This window comes from Gadus morhua, chromosome 5 (genome assembly GCF_902167405.1).
Source record: "Gadus morhua chromosome 5, gadMor3.0, whole genome shotgun sequence".
NCBI classification, from domain to species: Eukaryota; Metazoa; Chordata; class Actinopteri; order Gadiformes; family Gadidae; genus Gadus; species Gadus morhua.
The window spans coordinates 21,683,645-21,708,715 of record NC_044052.1 but is presented as its reverse complement, the minus strand read 5'-3'; the positions used below and the strand labels follow the sequence as shown (position 1 = coordinate 21,708,715).

Here is a 25,071-nt window from a genome sequence, read left to right as displayed (position 1 = left end):
GTCACTAAATATAAATGAGCAGCATAAATAATGTGCAAATTCTCTTTTATGTTGTCATATGAACAGATCAGAATAACGTGTTATTTTCGTATAAGGCAATTGATGTCAAACCATCGTTTAACAAGCAAGTGACTTAGAAAAGCCCAATCATTCAATTTTATTTTGGCAAATCCTCCTTCCCTGACCTCTGGTGCTATTTAGTTCTAAGTTAGGGGGGGCTTTTAATCTGGAAGCCAGTCCACCGGAAGTGTGGTGTGACCGCGGTACACTTGTCAGCAGCGAGCCTCAGTACTCCGCAGAACGTTCGAGAGGTAAGCTAAAGAAGCGCTATTTGGATGTCGTCCGTAACACGACGTCGCCCAATAAAGGATCACTAACTCTGATTTCTCTATCGTCTCCAGACATTAATACAATCATTATAATTGATAATTAATGTAATTCGACAGTATGAGCGACGCGTTGTGGTCCCGCTAGCTACCGTTAGCGCCGAGCTAACGTCAGTATGACGTCAGCATGCTGGGTCGCATCCCGGGCGCGGGTACCGACTAGTTCTTGAAGATATGAGTGCCCCAGTCGTCACTACAAGATATCTTGAGTTATTTATCGAAGTGACGACAACCTGACTACTGTGACCTGACGGGGACGCGAGTAGCGCTCCGACACGGCCCGTCGTGCACCTAAGACCCGGTGACTGCTGGTCCCCCTGACCACCACCCCGACCCCGACCACAGTTCAGCTCTAGTCCCATCAGATGATGTAGACCTCCACCAGACCAGCCTGTGTTCTCCTGTCCAGAGACCTGCTGACGACGCAGCACTTCAGCCTTTCACCGCGGTCGGGATAACAATGCGCTTTATCCCCTCAGGTCCCCCGAGCCCCCAGGACCTTCCAGACCCCCTCTGAGCCTGGTGACCCCGCAGCGTCCGGACCTTTACCCCGCACGTCTCTGACAGCCGGACTCAGTACAGCGCCTCGCCGACACTCAGCAGCAGCAGCTCGGCTCCCTTCACTGCGCCTCTGGACGACCAGCGTTGTGTTTATGTCTTTGTTTTGCGAAAACGGTAAGATAACGATTCCGTTCCCTTCCCCCTGTCCCATGTATGTTAGTCTTTTACGCGGAGACGCCGGGTTGGGTTAAGAGGGTTTAAAACGGGCTGGGGGAAGGCGGTGTTAGTGCAGTATGGCATGTTTGTGAGCAAGTGGATCAAAATGGCGTCTCCCATCGCCAGCACTCGTGTGCAGCGTTCATGACGCACTCTGCAGCAGAGCGGGCTCCGGGCCCATCGCCCCGCGTTATGCAACCCGCTCACCCGCTAGCAATAGACCGCGACGAGTCTTACCCGTCGTTAAGTTATGCCCGATCATTTCTGGGTAATTAAGAGTTATTACTGTTATCGTGGATCCAGGGTCGTACTCGAGGCCTACACGATGCAACGTAGCTGCGGGGTAGCGGAGTGCGTGTGAAGCCACTAGGCCACTGTGGGCGACAACACGGGGCTAGAACGAAGCATCTTTTACCTTCTAAATGGATTGCATTTAGTTGATGGCAAATTCGTGATGTGCATCGTTCATTTAACCAGATTAAATCGTTCCATCCCTTTTCTCCAATTCACGATACTTTTTATGTGGACTCTTGCGTAATTCCACACTTTCAGTTTCTGCCCATACAAGATGGATGGTGTTACTCGTTTTTTAATATATATTTTATAAATTGGTAAATTGATTTACCCTTTTACCGTGCAAACCAATTTACCATTAAGTCAATTACTTGGCAGAAGCTTTAATCCAAAGCAACAGTGAAGTTGAGATACACAAATTGATAAAATAAATTACACTCAATGTATTGCTTTATAAACCACCTTTATAAAATTAGCAGTAGAGGTCTCGTGTAGAGCAGGCATGGGGAGTGATGATTCTGAGAATGGTTTCGCAAACAAGACTGATTTGTGATGTCATGTTTCTCTTGGCTATCTGACCCAAAATTGCTTCTGTGCTTTGTGTGATTCAACCCTTATTAAAACATACTTCAGAGCATTACTATAATAAAACATTGGGTAATCTTTTAACCCTAATAAATATGAACAGAGGAATCTAGCGAATCCATCTTGTTTAGATGATGATCCGTTTCTGTAGAAGTAAAAATTTTCTGTTGTGAACTGAGCATGTACCCCTGGTCCTGACCTCTGTCCCCTCTCTTCTTGCAGAGCTGTTGCGCAGCCATTGGAACCTGTGTGGTGGACATCTAGCCTTCAAGCAAGGAGCTTGCAGCCACAGCGGCACAGCGTTTTTCATGTCAGAGACCGAGCGCGCTTGCAGCCGTTTATGTCATCCCCTCTTTTCCAGACAGAAGATCCCGAAAAATCCCCATTCCAGATCCTCTTATCTTACTGATAGCGCTCAGAGCCAGCCAAGATGTCTGTCAACGTCAACCGCAGTGTGTTGGACCAGTTCTACCGCTACAAGATGCCCCGTCTGATAGCCAAGGTAGGCCCCCCCCCCCAGTCTCCATCGGAGCATCTGAAAGGGTGTACTGGTCGGTGGGTTCTGACGCGTCTGTGTTTCCCTCCAGGTGGAAGGCAAAGGAAATGGCATCAAGACGGTCGTTGTCAACATGGTGGATGTTGCCAAGGCTCTGAACAGACCCCCAACATGTAAGAACACGCTAGGAACACGCCAATAACGCACTTGGAATGTTCTCCGCCCATGTGGTCTAGGTCGTTACGAAAAATCAACCTCCAGAACAGAAGGAGCGTTGGATTTAGACACAGGGTTGTAGAGGACGGCTGAAGTTAACCACAGAGAATCGACCCCCATGACCAATCGATTGGTCTATAGAGGGCAATAGAAATACAGAAATATTCACGTTGTCTCTAGATTAACTTAATCGGCCACAGTGCACTCAGCTCTACCTGCTAGACTAAATACAACAAAGTGCTGTTGGAGGAAGTTGGAGGGTTTCAGATCCACAGCTGGTCCGAGTCTGACTCTGTTACAGCAGAGTTTCAATGTATAGCCGGTCACACCAGACCAGTCACGGAGCGCGACAACACTTCGGCATTAGATTCTAGGTTTTGATCTGCGCTTAATACAACGGGTTCCAATAACTGCGATGCGGGCCAAGGTGCCATGTCTGATTCTCTTAGCCTATCGGGCATTAAACACGGAAGTTGACAGGGCATCAAAGCATCGCAAACGACATAAAAATAAAAACTTCTGGCTACTGTTTGAATGCATACAATTCTTTAGTCCTTTTTAACCAAAAGCGTTACTTAATTAATTAATTTACACGGTGTAAATAGTTGAAGCAAATATTCTAAAGTTTGGCAAGTATACAGGGAGTTTGTCCTGTCTTATAAGTCTTATATTCTATTAAGCTATAGGATAATGACAAACTACTGACTTCAATATAATTTGTATTCAAAAGAAGTTATTCATGACCCAATATATCACTCCAAAATAAAATCCATCCGTCCACATTTCTCCTTCACGCCCTTGAAATAATGGATATAGAAATGTTTTCTTCCTTATGGAAGGAACCCCAGCGACTGTCCGGCCAATGAGAACGATGGAGAACTGTCCGAACCAGAGCGCGTGGACCAACCGATGCACCCGCTGAGCAGAAGCTGCCGGCCCTTGCCTTTAGTGTTGAGCTGGAGATGGCGGTGGGCTATTCATTATTCACAGGCTGTCAGGAACAAGAGCCCCTGTTGGGGGTTTATCCCGGCCAATGCGGTGCACGTGCAGCGGGGAAGGGATTCGATTACCTTGATACAGCGATAACGGGCATAAAAATACATCAGCCTTCTTATAATACCGCCGCGTAGGGAAATAAAGTGCCGCGATTGAATACCGCCGTCACCGCAGAATCTATCGCTGACTCATGTAGAGCAGGTAGAGGACTCGTGTAGCGAAGGCATGGGGAGTGATGATTCTGAGAATGGTTTCGCAAACAAGACTGATTTGTGATGTCATGTTTCTCTTGGCTATCTGACCCACACCTGCTACTGTGCTCGGTGTGAATAAACACTAATTAAAATATACGTCAGTGTATGACTATAGTGCAACATTAAATAATCTTTTGACTCTGATAAATATGATTAGCCTTCTGCTATTTAGTCAAGTGAAGTCAGAAAAGGTTCAAACGGTAAACTACAGATCAGACAATAGTCCTTCTACTGTAATGAATGAGTATTTACCAAACTACAGAACCCAGAAGGAGACTCGGATGACCACCAACCCGTTGCTTCTGGTTCTCGGCCCTAAGTTCCACTCTCTGTCCGCAGACCCGACCAAGTTTTTTGGCTGTGAGCTGGGAGCGCAGACCCAGTTCGATGCCAAGAACGACCGCTTCATCGTCAACGGGTCCCACGAGGCCAACAAGCTCCAGGACATGCTGGACGGGTTCATCAGGAAGTTCGTGCTGTGTCCCGAGTGCGACAACCCAGAAACTGACCTGGTAACTGACCCATTGCTGAGGGTTACCCGGCGAATCCGGGTCCTCACTAGTCAGACCACCCCCCCCTCCAAAACATTTAATGTCACCCCCCCCCAAAACATTTAATGTCACACCACGCCCCCAAAACATTTAATGTCAAACCACGCCCCCAAAACATTTAATGTCAGACCACGCCACCCAAAATATTTAATGTCAAACAAGGAATTAGCGTTTGTTTAATGATGCAACCATTGTGGCTACGTGAAGTAGTCCGTAGTTCAGTCACCCTGAGTACCTGGTCACAGGACCAAATGTACATCAGTCTGTTTGCATAACGGTCATTGCTCTGGGTACATGTAGATGATACGCATGAAAAGTTGTAGTTTTGACTTATCAGTTTGCGTTCAAGGGATCAGGTGTATCTTAGGTGGTGGGTGGAGGACTATGTGCCGTAGAGTGGGTGGAGGACTCATTGTAGAGCAGGCAGAGGACTCGATGTAGAGCGGGTGGAGGACTCATTGTAGAGCAGGCAGAGGACTCAATGTAGAGCAGGCGGAGGACTCGATGTAGAGCAGGTGGAGGACTCGATGTAGAGCGGGTGGAGGACTCAATGTAGAGCAGGCGGAGGACTCAATGTAGAGCAGGTGGAGGACTCGATGTAGAGCAGATGGAGGACTCGATGTAGAGCGGGTGGAGGACTCTGTCCCGTAGAGCGGGTGAAGGCCTCAATGTAGAGCAGGTGGAGCACTCAAATGTAGAGCAGGTGGAGCACTCAAATGTAGAGCAGGTGGAGCACTCAAATGTAGAGCGGGTGGAGCACTCAAATGTAGAGCGGGTGGAGCACTCAATGTAGAGCGGGTGGAGCACTCAATGTAGAGCGGGTGGAGGACTCAATGTAGAGCAGGTGGAGGAATGGGGAGTGATGATTCTGAGAATGGTTTCGCAAAACAAGACTGATTTGTGATGTCATGTTTCTCTTGGCTATCTGACCCACAACATTGCTCGGTGTGATTACACACCAATTAAAACGTACTGCAGACTTGGAGCATTGTTTAGGGATCAAGTGTAATTGAGGGTGCTTTGAGTCTTCACTGTCCGCTGACTGTGTGAATAAAGACTGTTGGGTGTTTGCGTTCAGGGGCTAACCCGGGAACTGTTTCTCCTCTGCCGCAGCATGTAAACCCCAAAAAACAAACTATTGGAAACTCGTGCAAGGCATGCGGCTACCGCGGCATGCTGGACACCAGACACAAGCTCTGCACCTTCATCCTGAAGAACCCCCCAGGTGAGCCCCCACCCCGACAAACGCCACGCCCTGTGTCAGCTCCCCCTCCCCCCGAACTCTGGCCCCAGGCATGCCCATATTAGGACTCAACTTTAGCCGCTAGCTAGCTCGGTCGGGTCTGGTTGCCTGGGTTACCAACCGTGCCCTGGCACAATGGCATGGTTCAGGACAGTGTTGTTGGGGCCCTTCAGAGGGCTTAGGGGTGGGGTGTGGTGACATGTGACCTGTGGAGCTATAAGAATAGAACTGACCTGACCGGCAGTGGGGAGGATTAATATAGACCTAGTATAGAGCACTGTAGAGGCCTTTATGTTACACTATACACACTGAAGTTAGTATAGAGTACTGTAGAGGCCTTTATGTTACACTATATACACTGAAGTTAGTATAGAGTACTGTAGAGGCCTTTATGTTACGCTATATACACTGATGTTAGTATAGATTACTGTAGAGGCCTTTATGTTACGCTATATACACTGATGTTAGTATAGAGTACTGTAGAGGCCTTTATGTTACACTATATACACTGAAGTTAGTATAGAGTACTGTAGAGGCCTTTATGTTACACTATATACACTGATGTTAGTATAGAGTACTGTAGAGGCCTTTATGTTACACTATATACACTGAAGTTAGTATAGAGTACTGTAGAGGCCTTTATGTTACACTATATACACTGAAGTTAGTATAGAGTACTGTAGAGGCCTTTATGTTACACTATATACACTGATGTTAGTATAGAGTACTGTAGAGGCCTTTATGTTACACTATATACACTGATGTTAGTATAGAGTACTGTAGAGGCCTTTATGTTACGCTATATACACTGATGTTAGTATAGATTACTGTAGAGGCCTTTATGTTACACTATACATACTGAAGTTAGTATAGAGTACTGTAGAGGCCTTTATGTTACACTATACATACTGAAGTTAGTATAGAGTACTGTAGAGGCCTTTATGTTACACTATACAGGTGCTGGTCAAATTATTAGAATATCATGAAAAAGTTGATTTATTTCAGTAATTATATTCAGAACGTGAAACTTACATATTATATCAATTCATTACACACAGAGTGATATATTTGAAATGTTTATTTCTTTTAATTTGGATGATTAGTACTGACAATTACTGAAAATCCCAAATTCAGTATCTCAGAAAATTAGAATATTAGTTACGACTAGTACAAAAAATGATTTTTTAGAAATGTGGGCCAACTGAAAAGTATGAACATGGAAAGTTTCAGCATGTATGGCAATCAATACTTAGTTGCAGCTCCTTTTGCCTGAATTGCTGCAGCAATACGGCGTGGCATGGAGTCGACCAGTCTGTTGCACTCCTCAGGTGTTATGAGAGCCCAGGTTGCTTTAATAGTGGCCTTCAGCTCTTCAGCATTGTTGGGTCTGGCATCTCGCATCTTCCGCTTCACAATACCCCATAGGTTTTCTATGGGGTTAAGGTCAGGTGAGTTTGCAGGCCAATCAAGAAGAGGGATACCATGGTCCTTAAACCAGGTACTGGTAGATTTGGCACTGTGTGCAGGTGCCAAGTCATGTTGGAAAATGAAATCGTCACCTCCATAAAGTTGGTCCGCGGCAGGCAGCATAAAGTGTTCTAAAACTTCCTGGTAGACTGCTGCATTGACCCTGGACCTCAGGAAACACAGTGGACCAACAGCAGCAGATGACATGGCACCCCAGACCATTACTGACTGTGGAAATTTTACACTGGACTTCAGGCAACGTGGATTCTGTGCCTCTCCTGTCTTCCTCCAGACTCTGGGACCTTGATTTCCAAAGGAGATACAAAATGTACTTTCATCTGAAAACATAACTTTGGACCACTCAGCAGCAGTCCAGTCCTTTTTGTCTTGAGCCCAGGCGAGACGCTTTTGACGTTGTCTCTTATTCAAGAGTGGCTTTACACGAGGAATGCGACAGCTGAAGCCCATATCTTGCATACGTCGGTGTGTGGTGCTTCTTGAAGCACTGACTCCAGCTACAGTCCACTCTTTGTGGATCTCCCCCACATTTTTGAATCGGTTTTGTTTGACAATCCTCTCCATGGCGCGTTTATCCCTCTTGCTTGTACACTCTTTTCTACCACATCTTTTTCTTCCCTTCGCCTCTCTATTAATGTGCTTGGACACAGAGCTCTGGGAACATCCAACCTCTTTGGCAATGACCTTTTGTGTCTTGCCCTCCTTCTTTAAAGTATCAATGGTCATCTTTTGGACAGTTGTCAAGTCAGCAGTCTTCCCCATGATTGTTTGTCATACAGAATCAAAACGAGAGACCATTTAAAGGCTTTTCTAGGTGTTTTGAGTTAGTTAGCTAATTAGAGTGTGGCACCGGGTGTCTTCAATATCTGACCTTTTCACCATATTCTAATTTTCTGAGATGTTGAATTTAGGGTTTTCATTGGTTGTCAGCTATAATCATCTTCTTTTTGGCAAAAAACACTTATAATGTATCAGTCTGTTTGGAATGAATGTATACATTCTACAGGTTTGACTTTCTAAATGGAATTAATGAAATAAATCAACTTTTTCATGATATTCTAATAATATGACCAGCACCTGTATACACTGAAGTTAGTATAGAGTACTGTAGAGGCCTTTATGTTACGCTATATACACTGATGTTAGTATAGATTACTGTAGAGGCCTTTATGTTACACTATACATACTGAAGTTAGTATAGAGTACTGTAGAGGCCTTTATGTTACACTTCTGAAGTTAGTATAGAGTACTGTAGAGGCCTTTATGTTACGCTATACACACTGAAGTTAGTATAGAGTACTGTAGAGGCCTTTATGTTACACTATATACACTGAAGTTAGTATAGAGTACTGTAGAGGCCTTTATGTTACGCTATATACACTGATGTTAGTATAGATTACTGTAGAGGCCTTTATGTTACGCTATATACACTGATGTTAGTATAGAGTACTGTAGAGGCCTTTATGTTACACTATATACACTGAAGTTAGTATAGAGTACTGTAGAGGCCTTTATGTTACGCTATATACACTGATGTTAGTATAGATTACTGTAGAGGCCTTTATGTTACACTATACATACTGAAGTTAGTATAGAGTACTGTAGAGGCCTTTATGTTACACTATACACACTGAAGTTAGTATAGAGTACTGTAGAGGCCTTTATGTTACACTATACACACTGAAGCATCTATAGAGTACTTCATAGGCCTTTATGTTACACTATACACACTGAAGCATCTATAGAGTACTTCATAGGCCTTTATGTTACACTGTAGATAATATAGAGTACTGAAGAGGCCTTTGTTACAATATTGGTTAGAATAGAGACCTTTCTGTTACACTATACTGCATGGTAAATAGCATGGGGAGTGATGATTCTGAGAATGGTTTCGCAAACAAGACTGATTTGTGATGTCATGTTTCTCTTGGCTATCTGACCCGCAACTGCCACAAAGGCCATTCTGTCACACTATATACACCATCTAGCCTAGAGTACTACTGAGGCCTTTCTGTCACACTATATACACTGTAGCTAGTATAGAGTAGTACAAAGGCCTTTCCATCACACTATATACACTGTAGCTAGTATAGAGTCGTTCAAAGGCCTTTCTATCACACTATATACACTGTAGCTAGTATAGAGTAGTACAAAGGCCTTTCTATCACAATATATACACTCCATCTAGCCTAGAGTACTACTGAGGCCTTTCTGTCACACTACTGGTTAGTAGTGACTGTGCAGCCTGTGGTAGTGATGCCTGTTAACCAGTGGATAGAGGCGGTGGTAGTGATGCCTGTTAACCAGTGGATAGAGGCGGTGGTAGTGATGCCTGTTAACCAGTGGATAGAGGCGGTGGTAGTGATGGCTGTTAACCAGTGGATAGAGGCGGTGGTAGTGATGGCTGTTAACCAGTGGATAGAGGCGGTGGTAGTGATGGCTGTTAACCAGTGGATAGAGCCTGTGGTAGTGATGCCTCTTAACCAGTGGATCGAGGCCGAGTCCAGCGCTGACCCGGTTCTCCTCGTCCCCAGAGCCCCCTGAGACGGGCTCCGCCACTGTGAAGAAGGACAAGGAGAAGAAGAACCGCAAGAAGGACAAGGAGAACGGCGGCGGAGAGGCCGGGAAGAACAACGACATCGACGCCCCAGAGGCCGTGGTGCGTATCCCAGGCAACCGGCCTGGAACCCCCCCCCCCCCCCCCCCCCCCCCCCCCCAATACCCCCATAGGGTTAGCTGTGTTATGGTTCTGGTGGAGCACTCTGTCCTGTAGAGCGGGTGGAGGTCTACTTTAGAGAGGGTGGAGGAATGGGGAGTGATGATTCTGAGAATGGTTTCGCAAAACAAGACTGATTTGTGATGTCATGTTTCTCTTGGCTATCTGACCCGCAACATCGCTCGGTGTGTTTGCACACTGATTTAAAACGTACTTCAGAGCACTATAATCTATTTCTGTGATCTTGACCTTTTTAAATGAACGAAGAGGTTTGTGCCGGAGACGTAGAGGGCCCTTTGAGCTCATTTAGAACAAAACCAAAGTTACTTTAGAACGAGAAAATAACAAGAGTTAAAAAAAAAAGTAATTAAATTGTCCAGTTTCGCCAAATAGTCTGTCTGGGTTGACCTCCCGGCAACACGAGTTCGTAAAAAAAAGAAAATCGTTGTACTTTCTTTATGGATGAGTAGATTGAAACGTTGGTAGATATCGCGTCTCAAAAATCCCGCAAGTTTCCACATTTCTAAAGCACCACAACATCGGTGGTGCTCAAGAGTCTGCACCAGACCCACGGTCCACCGGTACCCCCCCGTGACCCCGGCCTCCACCCAGACTAACCCCCTCCCCCTCCAACTCCTCCTGCTGCTGCTGCTGCTAGGACGGAGATGACGACGACGAGGACTGGGCCGAGGAGACCACGGAGGAGGCGCAGAGGAGGCGCATGGAGGAGATCAGCGACCACGCCAAGAACCTGACCCTCAGCGAGGACCTGGAGAAGACGCTGGAGGAGAGGGTCAACCTCTTCTACAACTTTGTGAAGGTAGGATGGTGGCGCCGTGCTGTCCCGTAGCGCAGCGGGAGGACTCCGTCACGTAGACCAGACCTGGGGAGTGATGATTCTGAGAATGGTTTCGCAAAACACGACTGATGTTTAGTGATGTCATGCTTCTCTTGGCTATCTGACCCACAAGCCGGTGCTTCTGAAACCGCACAGCCGTCTAGTGCGCACGGGACTGAACAGCTACATTTGGACGCTGCTAAGCTCCCCAGACAGACAAACTACTGGCCCAACCGTCATTAGGAAGGGATACTGTAACATATCCCAGGCTGTTCATCAAAGTAACTCCAGTAGAGTCGACCTGAGCCCACTGAGGCCGGGTGTTCGGGTAGACGCCGACCATGTACACGTGGTTCATTTGTGGATCATCCACCCCTGGGAGATGTGTAGCACTGAGCGGATGTGGGTTGTGTGCATCAGCGGTACTAGCCTAACGAAGGCCGTCCCTCTAACCGGTGTCACCCTGTGTCCTCTTAGCGTCTCGGCGCTGCCTCAGGTGGGTTGGACCGCGCACACGTCTTGTAGAACACACTTGTTTGTAGCCGCTTCCACTTTTCTACGACGCTCCTCTGGTCCCACCCCCCCCCCCCCCCGTCCCGGTCTCCGTCCCGCGGCGCTGATGGGTGTTGTGTGGTTGCAGGACCGTAAGGAGGACGGCTCCATGGACATGGCGGACAAGGAGGTGCTGGCGGAGGCGGAGCGCCTGGACGTCACGGCCATGGGCCCGCTCATCCTCACAGAGCTGCTCTTCAACGAGGACATCCGCGAGCAGATCAAGAAGTACCATCGCCACTTCCTCCGCGTGAGTCCTGCTCCTTTTCCTCCTGCTCCTCCTCTTCCTCCTCCTCCTCCTCCTCCTCCTGCGCTGTGTCTCGTGACGTCCTGAGGCTATTTGCAGTCGAGTCGGGTGCTGCGCTATAAATACACGCCAGACGACCTGGAGACTCCGGCAGGACACCGGGAACGGTGCTCCAACGGCGCTCTGTCTGGTTTCAATGCTGCTTCGGTTTTAGGGCCGTTTGGGGAACGTCGTTATTCCGATTCTTCTGAATCCGTTTTTTTTTTTTAATTGGATTAGGATCACAAACCCCTTGAGGATAGATTATGGTGGCGGGCCTTTATCATGTAGAGCTGGCGGAGGAATGGGGAGTGATGATTCTGAGAACGGTTTCGCAAACATGACTGATGTTTTGTGATGTCATGCTTCTCTTGGCTATCTGACCCACAATTACAGACGTACTTTTTACGCCTTTTTAAATAAAAAACGTTATGTGCCGGAGAGATGGAGGCCCATTTGAGCTTATTTAAAACGTACTAAAGTAACAAAGTAACTACAGATAGAGACAAGAGTCCAAAAGAGTAAATAGAGTCACTGATCCCCACATTATGGAGTCCTTTTGGGGCTGACCTCCTCCTCCTCTGTCCCCCACATTATGAAGTCCTGTTGGGGCTGACCTCCTCCTCCTCTGTCCCCCACATTATGAAGTCCTGTTGGGGCTGACCTCCTCCTCCTCTGTCCCCCACATTATGAAGTCCTGTTGGGGCTGACCTCCTCCTTTGAGGTCCTGTGGGTGCTAACCACCTCCTCTTTCGTCCCCTCAGTTCTGCCACAACAACAAGAAGGCCCAGAAGTACCTTCTGGGGGGCTTCGAGTGCCTGGTGAAGCTGCACCAGACCCAGCTGCTGCCCCGCGTGGCCGTGATCCTCAAGGACCTGTACGACGCTGACCTGCTGGAGGAGGACGTCATCTTCGTCTGGGCCGAGAAGGTACCGCCTCCCCGCACGCACCCACACCCACAGTCTGGGGTCAGACCGTGGGTCAACACAGTTTAGGTGTTGGGTTTCACTTTGTAGGATTAACAATTACTTTCGTTTTTATACTCGTCTGGTTACCATGTTAAAGTACTACTAGAGCGGGCTGGAGGACTCCTGTAGAGCGGGAATGGGGAGTGATGATTCTGAGAATGGTTTCGCAAACAAGACTGATTTGTGATGTCATGTTTCTCTTGGCTATCTGACCCACAAGCCGGTGCTTCTGAAACCGTACAGCCGTCTAGTGCGACGGGACTTAACTACAACATTTGGACATTGCTCAAGTCCCAAGACAGACAACCTACTGGCCCAACCGTCATTAAGAAGGGATACTGTAACATATCACAGCCAGTAACTCAAATTACCTCCAGAGGAGTTGCCAAGAGCCCACTGAGGCTGGGTGTTTAGGTGGATATAGAAATTGGTTTATTTACGGTTTTCTATCGATTGTTTTTCATGTCTGACTTTCCGTCCAAGTTTGTCTTTATGGTTTATAGCCATGTAGTCTGCTCTTATTTATTGCACTTGTAGTAACACTTATTTAAAAGGTGCATCTCAATGGTTTTCGCCAATTGACCAGAACCAACTTTGCTTGGTTCTATTGTCGTTGACCTAGAACCCACCAAGTTCCCTCAAGTTCCCCCCCCCCCCCCCCGCCCAAGTTTGGGCAGGTGGAGGAGGAGTTGAACCACGACCTCACCTGTGCCCCATCTCCCCTCCTCAGGTGTCCAAGAAGTACGTGTCCAAGGAGCTGGCCAAGGAGATCCACGCTAAGGCCGCGCCCTTCGTCAAGTGGCTGAAGGAGGCAGAGGAGGAGAGCGAGGGCAGCGACGGGGACGAGGAGGAAGAGGACGAGAACGTTGAGGTGAGGCTGTGAACCGGCGGTCTGGTCTCCCCAGCGTTGGGAGGAGCTAGAGACAAGACGGTGAACCGTAAAAAAAGGTCCTGTCACAAATCATTCAAAATGATTAACAGTTGCCTATAAAAAAGGGTCAATTAATAAAACAAACTTATTTCTTTATTTATCTCTTATTAAACTGGTGTTTTTAGAAAACGTGCCCAACCCCTTACCTAGTCTGGATGCCCTTTTGTTTACTTGCGGTGGTTTTAACAAGGCCGAGTTGGTAATGAAACGCACAGGACAGCTTTAAGCTCAGAACTACTGACGTGACGGGGAGCCCCTTTGGATGATGTGTTGGTGGGTGGAGGGCTCTGTAGAGCGGGTGGAGGGCTCTGTAGAGCGGGTGGAGGGCTCTGTAGAGCGGGTGGAGGGCTCTGCAGAGCGGGTGGAGGGCTCTGTAGAGCGGGTGGAGGGCTCTAGAGCGGGTGGAGGGCTCTAGAGCGGGTGGAGGGCTCTAGAGCGGGTGGAGGGCTCTGTAGAGTGGGTGGAGGGCTCTGTAGAGTGGGTGGAGGGCTCTGTAGAGTGGGTGGAGGGCTCTGTAGAGTGGGTGGAGGGCTCTGTAGAGCGGGTGGATGGCTCGGGAGTGATGATTCTGAGAACGGTTTCGCAAACACGACTGATGTTTAGTGATGTCATGCTTCTCTTGGCTATCTGACCCACAAGCCGGTGCTTCAGAAACGGTACCGCCGCCTAGCGTGTCTAGGACCACACCTTAAACGCCTGCTCCTCCTGCCGCCCCACAGGTCGTCTACTCCTCCTCCGCCCGCGAGCTGACGGTGGAGACGGTGAAGCCGGCCAAGGCCCAGCGCGAGGAGATCGAGGACATCGACATAGACGCCATCTGAACGGGGGCCGGGGAAGAAAGAGCGCTCAATCAGATTCTTGCTTGTGTGTGTTGTGGCTTCTCACACGGTGGCCTGTACTACCCCCCCCCCCCCCCTTTCCCCTGGCTGCCCCCTCCACCTGGCTGCCCCCCCTCCCTGCATCAGCTAACCCCTCCTGCCCCCCGCCCCCTCCCTCACATCAACTCTCAGCTCTGTGGCATGATATATAATATTATAGCGCTTTCCTAGCTGCACATTAACTGCTGTGATTTTGAGATGTATTCAGTGGAAATGAAGTTGCTTGTGGGTTCTTGGGGTTATCATTTGACTGCACATTTAATTTGTCTGTATTTTTCCAGTTAATAAAGAATGTTTTGCTATCCACAACACGTGAAACTGTTTTTACTGGGCGACCTTAATATAAGTGCTACAGTGGATTATTTATGGTTGGTTCAGATTATTAATATTTTATTTTAGGTTATTAATGATTTATCACCCTACATATTAAACGTTATATAAACTTTAACCATCATTCTTAAAAGTGGGCCTGCAAATATTTTTTTACAATGACCTATATAGTGTGTTATGTAACGTTAGCCAGCAAACCGCGATAAGCGGTTTGATAAGTAAAATACAATATCGATCAGGGGGAGCTGATCAATAGGCTATCTCGGGCTCGAGATGAACGGAAAACTTGATCCCAAACTTAATCATGACGAAGTTGTGTAACCAGGGCTATTTACCGATTATGACCAGCCATGGCTTCAGAGTTATGGGGAGAAGACCCGCGCCTGTTATAGACGGGTTATAGATCTAAACCGGATTCATAAAAGCCCCCCAGAATCGGGGTGTGAACCACAGTTCTCTGGAAGTGAGGTCTTGTGAGATGACAGCTCTACTTTGTGATCCAATGAGTGCAGAGATCGGAGGGTTTCCTCACTTCCTCTGCCTCGGCGCACATTAATCCCAGACACTCAGTAGCCATTTTGGTCCCACCTAAAGCGGAGCAGGCAGCGGGCCGGAGATGGAGCCGACACGGAGGCGGTCAGCGACCCAAACACTTTGAAATCTCTTTCAAAAGACCCCGAGGGACGACCCTGAGTCACATGGCATGTTAGGAGGACATACTTTTTGAATCCGAGGGTGATTTCCGACGAGCTGTGCTAGCCGTGCCCTAGCCCCCCCGACTGCCGAGCCGAGCGGACCGTGATTTGGGTCGCATCCCCGCCGAGCCCAGGCCATGTACGGAGTGTCGGCGCGGTGTGAATGACGGCCGTGGTCGGGGTGTTTGATGCGTTTTATTGACAGGTGTCGGCCGTCATCAGGGTTCACCAGGCCAGGGGGACCACGTCTGCTCGGGAGCCGTCACGGATCAATGCTGAGACTGTTTTCCGAAAGGGCTGCACGGTCTGGAGCCGCGAGAAGGCACTAGTTCCCAGGGTTAGACTAGGTGCTGCAGAATCCCATCTGAATATTAATACTCACAGTGAGGCGTCGACCCGTCCAGGACTACCATGTCGTCCAAAACCCCCCTTCCGACCGTCAATGAGAAGCCGACGGAGGGCGTAAGTAGACTGCTGACTTTGTTCACATCCCCTAAGCACACCCATAGGAAGGACTTGTTGTGCTGAAGCAGCACACGACCCCCCCCCCGCCGTGGGGGTCCTTTATACTGCTTGATAATGGGTTTATAAGGGGCTGAAAGATTGTTTAAACAACTCGTAAACACTCGTACCCTTCAGCCCAACACGCCCTGTAATCCTCCCCGCTGTGGCCTCGGAGGTTCACGGGTCTAGTCTCTGTTTTTAGACCGTTTATGGGTTATTGAATTGAACCAAGTTCTGAGGTGGATGTTCGGGGAGTAGCCCATCTTTAGGGCCTAACTACGAACTAAAGTGCAACACTGTGTCGCCTATGTGCCAGAGTACTTGTGTTCGTACTGGTATTCCTACTGGTTTTCCAAAGTGTCACTCGAGGGTTTCAATCGCTGCCCTTCCAAATATGGGCATTCCTGTGTCCCACCCCTGTTGACCAGGAGAAACTCTGTCAGCTCATTGTCTCTGTGGGTATCGGACCGGCGGCCAGGGCTGGGGGGGATATGGTGTCTATGAACAAAACCCTCTAGTAGCTCCACCGTTGATTTAGACCGCGTTAAGGTTAGCAGCAAGACCATGACCGGGTCCCAGTCGACGAGGAAACGCCGCGACTGGGTGAGTACCCAGCGGGGGGAGAATACCCGGCGGGGAGAGAGGGAGAGTCTTCGTTATGGATTTAGTGTTTTTTTTGTGTTAACAGTGAGAGGCGGCACATATGGATGTGCGAATAAGAATTTTTATCCTATTAATGAAAGTCGAGCTCTGTTAGTATTCAGGTTATTTTCCATGGAATGGAACTTCATGCATGAAGTTGGAAGTCAAAGTGTTGACCCGTTCCCGCTAGGTGGGAGATCAACAGGGTCACACTCATCGATACCGTCCCGCCCCAGAGGAGCTGTCTTGTGTTCAGCGGGCCTGGGCGGAGCCAGGGTTTGATTGTTGTTTTTAAATAACACCCAGGGAATCAATTCCCATCTCCCTTGGCCGTCGAACCCTGGACTCATGCCAAAGTTGGGACTCTCTCCCAACTTCCTGTTCACTTCTCACGACCAGATATAAGAGACAGGCCCTCTAATCTCGACTAGTGAACAAGTCTTGTTTTGTACACTTCTCACCACTCGTTCGGAGATGCTAGGCTAGTTTAGCGACCACAACGTCCTCTCGTTCGCACACCCGTCAGCCATCCTGAGGTGAGACACAGGACGTGAGACGCACGCAGTCAGGATGTATGCTAAGCCCGCTCTGTAATTAAGAGTCGCACGTCACCCATTAAAGCAAACACAGGCCTCAAGTGTGTTCGCACACTCGGGGACCCGGTGGTGTCGAGGAGAGACGCCAGCACATTGTGGTGCCCTACATGGTACTGGGTTCTTTGAGGGGGGGGGAGGGGTTCTAGGCACAGAGCAGGATGTTGGTGTGTCATTGGGACGTAAGAGTGTGTAGTGTGTTGTCGTGGTTCTGTAGGGGACGTTCTAGTGTGTTGTTGTGGTTGCATAGGGACATTGTAGTGTGTTGCCGTGGCTCTGTGGGGACATTGTAGACGGCAAGTGGTTGGTGTTTTGTAGTGAGTAGTTGTTGGTTGTTGTGTAAGCATGTTGTGTAGATCTTAAGCCGGGACTTTGGGGGTGTGGTTCGGTCTGTAGGTCGCGTGCCGGAGGCTGCTGACGTGACGCGTGTGATGGAGCACTGATGAATCTATCGCCGTGGTTTCAAACTTTGACCGTCTCGCTGGCTACTGTGGAAGATCAGCTGTCATTGTTTTAAAGGGCGGTGTTATTGACGTTCAGATTTGATTCTGTGGGGGTCTCAGGTGAGGGGGGGGGGGGGGGGGGGGGGGGTTGGTAAAGGTCTCCGGAGGCAGGTTAGGATCCTCTGCTCAGTACGCCAATGGAGGCTTCTGTTGTGCGTCACGTGACCGTGGCGTGCGTCATGTGACCGGCGTGTCTCCGTGGTTCCGCAGCACACGACCAACGGCCGCCAGGAGGTGACCGCCCGCCCGGTGCGGTCGGGGGGCCGGTCCCGCGGCTCGGGCGGCGGCGGGGACGAGCCGCAACAGCCCCACGTGGGGAACTACCGCCTGCTGAAGACCATCGGCAAGGGCAACTTCGCCAAGGTCAAGCTCGCCAGACACATCCTGACGGGCCGAGAGGTGAGCCGGGGTCAGGGGTCAAGGGGTCGCCGACCGACGCCGCGGTGAAGGAGGCCGTGCATTAAAGTGTGTGTTTAACTCGGCTCATATGATGGGGAATTCATACAACACCAGGCCACGATGCAGTCTCACGGACTGTACCGGTAAAGGTACCCCCTTTAACCGCCCGGACGTCCCTCCCTCTGGGATTAATAAAGGTTAACAAACATGACACTTTCTCATTGCGTCACCAAGTTAGGGCGAAAGGCAAATTATCTAAACCAGTACATAACAACAAGCGTTGAATCCCGTCCCTGCTCTGTTCTGTTCTGTGGAGGGGCTGGATTCGGGCTCTTTAACTCTAGGGTTCATTTTACCATCTGGTGACAGCAGAGGGTAGTGGACCCCCCCCCCCACACACACACCCTTAAAGACCTGGCTTACTGCTTATGTGTCTGTTGTCGAGGCAACTAGCATGTCCAGATCTCCGTAAATCCTCCCCTTTTAAAGACGGAGCAGTCCGTGAGCAAGACCAAATTATTTTATTACCAGCCCTAATAAGAGGGTATTAGGGTATTTAGGACTGTTACCCCACCGTAACAGTCTTACTCTAGTGTCTAAACATTATGCTACTATGAGCAGTTCACATGCTTTCATTCTGTAAAGAGAAAGAATTTGAACCATAAAAGAGATTACTTGGATACAAACCAAAGTATTTTATGTAGGATGTACTTCATCAAAACGTTCCACTAGGAAAGACAAACTGTTCTCTGGTTGAAAACTTCTGATTGTGTGGTCCACAGCCGTAGTAGCAACGCAGTATTACTATTAGTACTACTACAGTCGCGATGTACCTGAACTATAAATACAATTTACTATATTTGGGTTGTGTCTGGTAAAGTGCTATAGTAGTAGCATCCAAGTGCTATAGTAGTAGCATGTTAGTAGCAGGCTACTAGTATAGTACTAGCATGCTAGTAGTAAAGTACTAACATTCTAGTACTCTAGTAGTAGCATGATAGTAGTATAGTAGTAGCATGCTAGTATAGTAGTATAGTATGCTAGTTGTATAGGAGAAGCATGCTAGGGCTAAAGTAGCAACTTGCTAGTGCTAAAGCAGTACTAAAGTTCAGAGTGGTGAGTCTATAGTTCACTGCTTCTTCTGTCCATAGGTGGCCATCAAGATCATAGACAAGACCCAGCTCAACCCCAACAGCCTGCAGAAGGTGAGCTACAGTCCGTCTGTCTGTCTGTCTGTCTGTCCGTCTGTCCTCTGCTGTTGGAGACTCATGGCTTAACCCTGGTATCATACGAGGCTACTGTCGTACGTCCGTCCTTTGAGCGCCTAGCAGACCAGCCCTGGGAGCCCTGCAGGTCTGATTAAAGCACTGCATATGGATTTGACAGGCCCAGTACCAAGGTTCCGCTGTCTACCATCTCTGGTCATACGTGCAAGGCGTCGGCCAACATGGCTCAGTGTTGGGGTTCTGAAATCTGATTAGGGCTGAAAATGCACCCGCTATCCCGTGATGGTCAAGTTATATCTCGACCAGGTATTTTAACTTTAACACGATGCCTTGCAGTGTCCTTGCCTTATGCACATCAGACTCCTCGCACGCTTAGTGAAAGCTTACAAATGCACCAGGGGTGGTTTCAGTCCTGCTGGATTGCGATGTCCGCAGTCTAACCTGTGGGCATCGTAGAGCAAGATGACCCCTAACCCCTACCGGCATGTATTGTATCTGTATTCACGGTTGGTTACTGCGGATAAAATCATCCGCTAAAATGACTCAATGTTACTTTAGCTTGCGAGAATCGCGGCATCTTATCGAGCTTTGTTGTCTAGTGGCGTCTAGACGGCTCTGTGTCTGTGGGAGCCTCCGAGCCGAGCCTGGGCCAGCGCTGGGTCCTGGTGTGCGCTCAGAACCAAGATGGCCACGAGGTGCAGAAAGCAGCGTGTTGACGCTGAGAGCAGGCAGGGCTCTCTGATGAAACAGCAGGGACACGCCTGGCCCCGTGCCCGTCTGACGCCCCACACCCTGGGGAGCAGCTGTCACGTAGCAGCGCATTATCTGGTGATGCTAGTCCTGCCAATGTCAGGCCGCTCACCGTGTGTGTGTGCACGTGCCCGTGCAGCGCGGCACTCTTGACCAAGGCAAACATCACGGTATCTTTGATCCAATGCTGGAACATGTGACATTTATTTTAGTCTCTCTGTCTCTAGACCAGCGTGCTCTTGCTGTGTCTAGACCAGGTCTCTCTATCTGTAGATCATATCTCTCTGGCTTTAGACCAGCCTGGTCTCTCTGGCTCTAGACCAGCCTGGTCTCTGTCTCTAGGCCAGCCTGGTCTCTCTCTGGCTCTAGACCAGCCTGGTCTCTCTGTCTCTAGACCAGCCTGGTCTCTCTGGCTCTAGACCAGCCTGGTCTCTGTCTCTAGACCAGCCTGGTCTCTCTGTCTCTAGACCATCCTGGTCTCTCTGTCTCTAGACCAGCCTGGTCTCTCTGTCTCTAGACCAGCCTGGTCTCTCTGTCTCTAGACCAGCCTGGTCCCTCTGTCTCTAATACAGCATGGTCTCTCTGGCTCTAGACCAGCCTGGTCTCTCTGGCTCTAGACCAGCCTGGTCTCTCTGTCTCTAGACCAGCCTGGTCTCTCTGTCTCTAGACCAGCCTGGTCTCTCTGTCTCTAATACAGCATGGTCTCTCTGGCTCTAGACCAGCCTGGTCTCTCTGCCTCTAGACCAGCCTGGTCTCTGTCTCTAGACCAGCCTGGTCTCTCTGCCTCTAGACCAGCCTGGTCTCTCTCTGTCTCTAGACCAGCTTGGTCTCTCTGTCTCTAGACCAGCCTGGTCTCTCTGGCTCTAGACCAGCCTGGTCTCTCTGCCTCTAGACCAGCCTGGTCTCTCTGCCTCTAGACCAGCCTGGTCTCTGTCTCTAGACCAGCCTGGTCTCTCTGTCTCTCGACCAGCCTGGAATCTCTGTCTCTAATACAGCATGGTCTCTCTGGCTCTAGACCAGCCTGGTCTCTCTGGCTCTAGACCAGCCTGGTCTCTCTGTCTCTGGACCATCCTGGTCTCTCTGTCTCTAATACAGCCTGGTCTCTCTGTCTCTAGACCAGCCTGGTCTCTCTTCCTCTAGACCAGCCTGGTCTCTCTGTCTCTAATACAGCCTGGTCTCTCTTCCTCTAGACCAGCCTGGTCTCTCTGTCTCTAATACAGCCTGGTCTCTCTGTCTCTAGACCAGCCTGGTCTCTCTGCCTCTAGACCAGCCTGGTCTCTCTCTGTGGCGCGGGTCCAAGCCCTCTCTCCCTCCGCCGTAGTTTCGTCTGTTTTTCCACAGGCTCATTGATTCTTGCCTTTGTAGCGGAGGGGCTGGCTCTGCTGGCCACTAAGCTGGCAGAAAAACAGCGAGCGGCGCTCATGGAGCAACAAAGCAGAAGGCTATTGTCAGCAGGCTCTCTTGTTGTGAGCCTGCCGGTGTGTGTGTGGAAAGCACAGGGGGAAAAACACCTTGGTTAGAAAAGATATCCGAAACGTCGCTCAGGGTCACTCCTCGCGACGGGAACCAGGAGAAAAACCACGGCGTCAGTCGGGTTTTGGTTTTTGTTGGTTTAATTCCCTCGTGGCCGTCGGGAAATTGTATGGCTGGTTCCTGTTTCTTTGTTCCCCTCTTGCTCAGCCTCGGAGGAGAGCGGGAAGACGGGCCAGATGCGGGTCATCATGTTGAGGGTGAAGCCCTGGGTGTGGTTGGGGGTCCCCACTCTGTCCCTGAAAGGGTCCTTCGGTTTTTATATTTAGAGAAGGGCGTAGAGATCCATGACCTAGAGAGTGAGACCACTGTAACATGAATTAATTGGGGGCTCGTGTCCGTGTCTTTTGACTAGTGTCAGTAGATTTGAATTCGGCCCATTGGTTACGTAGAGATCCATGACCTAGAGAGTGAGACCCATGGTTACGTAGAGATCTATGACCCAGAGGGTATAGACCTATAGTGGCCGTTTGACGCCTCATTAACGTCCGTCCAACAAAGCGCCAGAACCGTCACTGGAGGTCCACTCGAGGGAAGCATGCCGTTATCATCACTGCCGGTCAGAGGGTAAAGGTCAGGGGTAGGAGTGGCTCCAGCCTTAATGAACTGTAAACAACAGCGCCTAGCTGCCTGCACGTCTGACAGGAGCCTCCTGTCGCCAGCAAATATTGACTCTGGCGTCGCGGCCGAGCTGGTGTTCAGTGTACTTCTTTAACTCAAATAAGCAGGAAGTTAGTCTTTAAATTAATGTGTAGTAGTGAGGCTGAGCATGTAGAGGTTGTGTTGTAGTATAGTAGTGAGGCTGTGTTGTAGTATAGCAGTGAGGCTGTGTTGTAGTATAGTAGTGAGGCTGTGTTATAGCATAGTAGTGAGGCTGTGTTGTAGCATAGTAGTGAGGCTGAGCGTGTAGAGGTTGTGTTGTAGTATAGTAGTGAGGTTGCGTTGTAGTATAGTAGTGAGGCTGAGCAGGTAGAGGTTGTGTTGTAGTATAGTAGTGAGGCTGTGTTGTAGTATAGTAGTGAGGTTGAAGTGAGGCTGAGCGTGTAGAGGTTGGGTTGTAGTATAGTAGTGAGGTTGTGTTGTAGTGAGGCTGAGCATGTAGAGATGTTGTTGTAGTTTAGCAGTGAGGCTGTGTTGTATAGTAGTGAGGTTGTGTTGTAGTATAGCATTGAGGCTGAGCATGTAGAGATGTTGTTGTAGTTTAGCAGTGAGGTTGTGGTGTAGTATAGTAGTGAGGTTGTGTTGTAGTTTAGCAGTGAGGCTGAGCATGTAGAGATGTTGTTGTAGTTTAGCAGTGAGGTTGTGTTGTAGTATAGTAGTGAGGTTGTGTTTGAGTATAGCAGTGAGGCTGAGCATGTAGATGTTGTGTTGTAGCGAGGCTGAGAGTAGGTTGAGTAGGTTGTGATGTAGTCTAGTAGTGAGGCTGTAGTGAAACCATGTAGAGGCTTTGTTGTAGTATAGTACGGAGGTTGTGTTGTAGTATAGTAGTGAGGTTGTGATGTAGTGAGGCTGAGAGACGGTTGTGATGTTGTGCACAGTAGTCTTGTTTAAAACTGCAAGATGGAGTGAGGTCAGGCCTGGTCTTATTCATATTGTATGAGGAGACTGCAGACTGAGGAGAAACACTTTGCTGCATGTCTCAACCCGAAGGATGGAGGACTGATGCTTCTCCATCGATCCACGCAGAGAAAGTATTTTGCACATGACTCATGAGTCAATTTACAAACGATGAAGTCACTGTCGTGCATACTTTAAGTGGAAATTAAAAACGTACATATACATAGTATAGAGAAATAAACCACGTTGCACATGTTGTAGTATAGTGAGATCTTCATGTCCAGCTCTCACTGGACTGACGATCCATGTGGACATCAATTTCAACCAGACCTCGTACATCACTGCAGGGTTCTGGTTAGACCAATAGCACGAGGGAATACTGGGTCTGTGGTCAGGCTGGGCCAATAGCAGCTAAGCATACTGGTTCTGATGTCGGACTGGACCAATGGCAGCTAAGCATCCTGGTTCTGATGTCAGGCTGGACCAATAGCAGCTAATCATCCTGGATCCTGGGTCAGGCTGGACCAATCGCAGCAAAGCCTCTTGGGTCTGCGATCAGGCTCGACCAATGGAAAGCTGGGGTCCTTGGTATGGATGGACCAATAGCAGCCTAGCATCCTGTATCTGGGGACGGACGGGGCCAATAGCATGTTTGGGTCATGGACCTGTTCTGTGGTGAATCACTCTGGTGTTTTTCCGCTATTCTCTTCCCTTGAAAACAAAGTGTTTGCTCATATGGTGGACGTGTGTTTTTTGTCTCCTCCGGAGCTGGCCGGGTGGGGTTAGTGACTCAGTGGAGAGGCCATAAAGTCAAGGAAATCACAGGAACTCCGCTGAACTCTTGATGTGTTGGGATGGCGTATCCAGAGGACTAACATAACCCAAAAGTGTGTGTGTGTGTGTGTGTGTGTGTGTGTGTGTGTGTGTGTGTGTGTGTGTGTGTGTGTGTGTGTGTGTGTGTGTGTGTGTGTGTGTGTGTGTGTGTGTGTGTGTGTGTGTGTGTGTGTGTGTGTGTCTCCGTGTCCCCCCCCAATCACCCCTGATAATGAATGATTGATGCGTGTGATATTTGCGCGAGGAGAGAGAGCGAGATAGAGAGAGGTAGTTAACGGCGGATCAATAATCCATGGGGTCTCCTGCTACCTCTGAGGTCTGAAGGGGCTCTCTGTCGGCAGACGTAGCGCTCGTGCGCTCGCTCCGGGGCGGGCCCGTAGCGACTGGTGACGCAGGCGGCCTGACGTAGACGGCCGGGGGTGTGACCGCACATGTTGAAACTTTATGTACATCATCGTCTGACGACGACGGCGGCCTCGCTCGCCTCCCAGTGCTGCCTGCACAAGAATCTCCCTGGGGGGTTTGATCCTCCACACCTTGACAGACGCCCCCCCCCCCCCCAACCCGCCCTTGAGGTGCAGGTAGACATCGTGGCGCCTCTCGCTGTGGTGAGGCAACCGACCAACGGAAGGACACGCGCACACTTTCAGTGCCTCACCGTCCCAAGTGACGATCCCCCGTTCTTGGGGTCCCGATCCAAACTGTCCCCTGATTCAGAGCGGATTCTCGATTCAGCACATCGGGATTCTGACTTCAAGATCGGCGCCGTTCCGCTGTGCGCTAACGGGGAGCGTACGAGATTATGTCGATTTTATATTTGACAAAAGGATATAATGCAATAATATATACACACAAAGCTAAACTGAAGACATCAGGAAAAAATGAATAAATAAACCCATAACTCCCAATAGGATAAGAATCGTGAATCTTACGTGAATCGATTGAAAATAAAGAAGAATAATCTATCGATTTCACCCCAAGTCAGAACTAGTTTTGAATTTATCAGAGGTAGCATGAACTGGTTGAAACTAGTTGGACCAGGTGGACCTGGCTGTGCTGAGACCGGTTGAACCGGTCGAGCGAGGAGGTGGATGTGCCTCACCCAGGGGGCTAGGA

General features: G+C 49.2%; 2 protein-coding genes and 9 non-coding genes across 20 annotated transcripts in view; all 11 read left to right on the top strand.

The window, feature by feature from the left end:
- Positions 1 to 211: 211 nt before the first annotated feature.
- On the top strand, positions 212 to 14,701 carry eif5 (eukaryotic translation initiation factor 5). Its single transcript, XM_030356082.1, has 12 exons — positions 212 to 311; positions 866 to 1,061; positions 2,205 to 2,484; positions 2,570 to 2,651; positions 4,284 to 4,456; positions 5,609 to 5,720; positions 9,758 to 9,882; positions 10,598 to 10,759; positions 11,418 to 11,579; positions 12,380 to 12,544; positions 13,314 to 13,454; positions 14,234 to 14,701. Exons 3-12 carry the CDS (start codon positions 2,413 to 2,415, stop codon positions 14,333 to 14,335), a joined length of 1,296 nt encoding a protein of 431 aa, XP_030211942.1. The 5' UTR covers positions 212 to 311; positions 866 to 1,061; positions 2,205 to 2,412; the 3' UTR covers positions 14,336 to 14,701.
- LOC115544666 (small nucleolar RNA SNORD53/SNORD92) lies at positions 1,902 to 1,979 on the top strand. Its single transcript, XR_003976988.1, has one exon. It is a non-coding gene; the product is annotated as a small nucleolar RNA SNORD53/SNORD92 (small nucleolar RNA).
- Positions 3,918 to 3,995, top strand: LOC115544665 (small nucleolar RNA SNORD53/SNORD92). Its single transcript, XR_003976987.1, has one exon. It is a non-coding gene; the product is annotated as a small nucleolar RNA SNORD53/SNORD92 (small nucleolar RNA).
- On the top strand, positions 5,350 to 5,428 carry LOC115544669 (small nucleolar RNA SNORD53/SNORD92). The gene has a single exon (XR_003976991.1). It is a non-coding gene; the product is annotated as a small nucleolar RNA SNORD53/SNORD92 (small nucleolar RNA).
- LOC115544668 (small nucleolar RNA SNORD53/SNORD92) lies at positions 9,089 to 9,166 on the top strand. The gene has a single exon (XR_003976990.1). It is a non-coding gene; the product is annotated as a small nucleolar RNA SNORD53/SNORD92 (small nucleolar RNA).
- Positions 10,034 to 10,112, top strand: LOC115544670 (small nucleolar RNA SNORD53/SNORD92). Its single transcript, XR_003976992.1, has one exon. It is a non-coding gene; the product is annotated as a small nucleolar RNA SNORD53/SNORD92 (small nucleolar RNA).
- Positions 10,825 to 10,906, top strand: LOC115544662 (small nucleolar RNA SNORD53/SNORD92). Its single transcript, XR_003976984.1, has one exon. It is a non-coding gene; the product is annotated as a small nucleolar RNA SNORD53/SNORD92 (small nucleolar RNA).
- On the top strand, positions 11,922 to 12,002 carry LOC115544660 (small nucleolar RNA SNORD53/SNORD92). Its single transcript, XR_003976982.1, has one exon. It is a non-coding gene; the product is annotated as a small nucleolar RNA SNORD53/SNORD92 (small nucleolar RNA).
- On the top strand, positions 12,722 to 12,799 carry LOC115544663 (small nucleolar RNA SNORD53/SNORD92). The gene has a single exon (XR_003976985.1). It is a non-coding gene; the product is annotated as a small nucleolar RNA SNORD53/SNORD92 (small nucleolar RNA).
- LOC115544661 (small nucleolar RNA SNORD53/SNORD92) lies at positions 14,069 to 14,149 on the top strand. The gene has a single exon (XR_003976983.1). It is a non-coding gene; the product is annotated as a small nucleolar RNA SNORD53/SNORD92 (small nucleolar RNA).
- Positions 14,702 to 15,233: 532 nt separating the features above from the next.
- The window catches only part of mark3a (MAP/microtubule affinity-regulating kinase 3a), a 36,322-nt gene continuing 26,484 nt past the window's right edge, over positions 15,234 to 25,071 (top strand). Inside the window, exons 1-3 of one of the 10 annotated variants that reach the window (XM_030356073.1) lie at positions 15,234 to 15,879; positions 17,870 to 18,058; positions 19,210 to 19,263. In XM_030356073.1, the coding sequence (XP_030211933.1) occupies positions 15,829 to 15,879; positions 17,870 to 18,058; positions 19,210 to 19,263 (294 nt within the window). In that variant the 5' untranslated portion in view covers positions 15,234 to 15,828. Of the gene's footprint in view, positions 15,880 to 16,368; positions 16,525 to 17,869; positions 18,059 to 19,209; positions 19,264 to 25,071 lie in introns of those variants that run through there. The other 9 variants (XM_030356080.1, XM_030356077.1, XM_030356081.1 and 6 more) reach the window with 9 other exon arrangements.

Coding starts and splice junctions, on each gene's coding strand:
- eif5 (XM_030356082.1), top strand. CDS start 2,413: ATGTCTGTCAACGTCAACCGCAGTGTGTTGGACCAGTTCTACCGCTAC. Junction 2,485..2,569: donor TGCCCCGTCTGATAGCCAAG/GTAGGCCCCCCC, acceptor GTTTCCCTCCAG/GTGGAAGGCAAAGGAAATGG. Junction 13,455..14,233: donor AAGAGGACGAGAACGTTGAG/GTGAGGCTGTGA, acceptor GCCGCCCCACAG/GTCGTCTACTCCTCCTCCGC.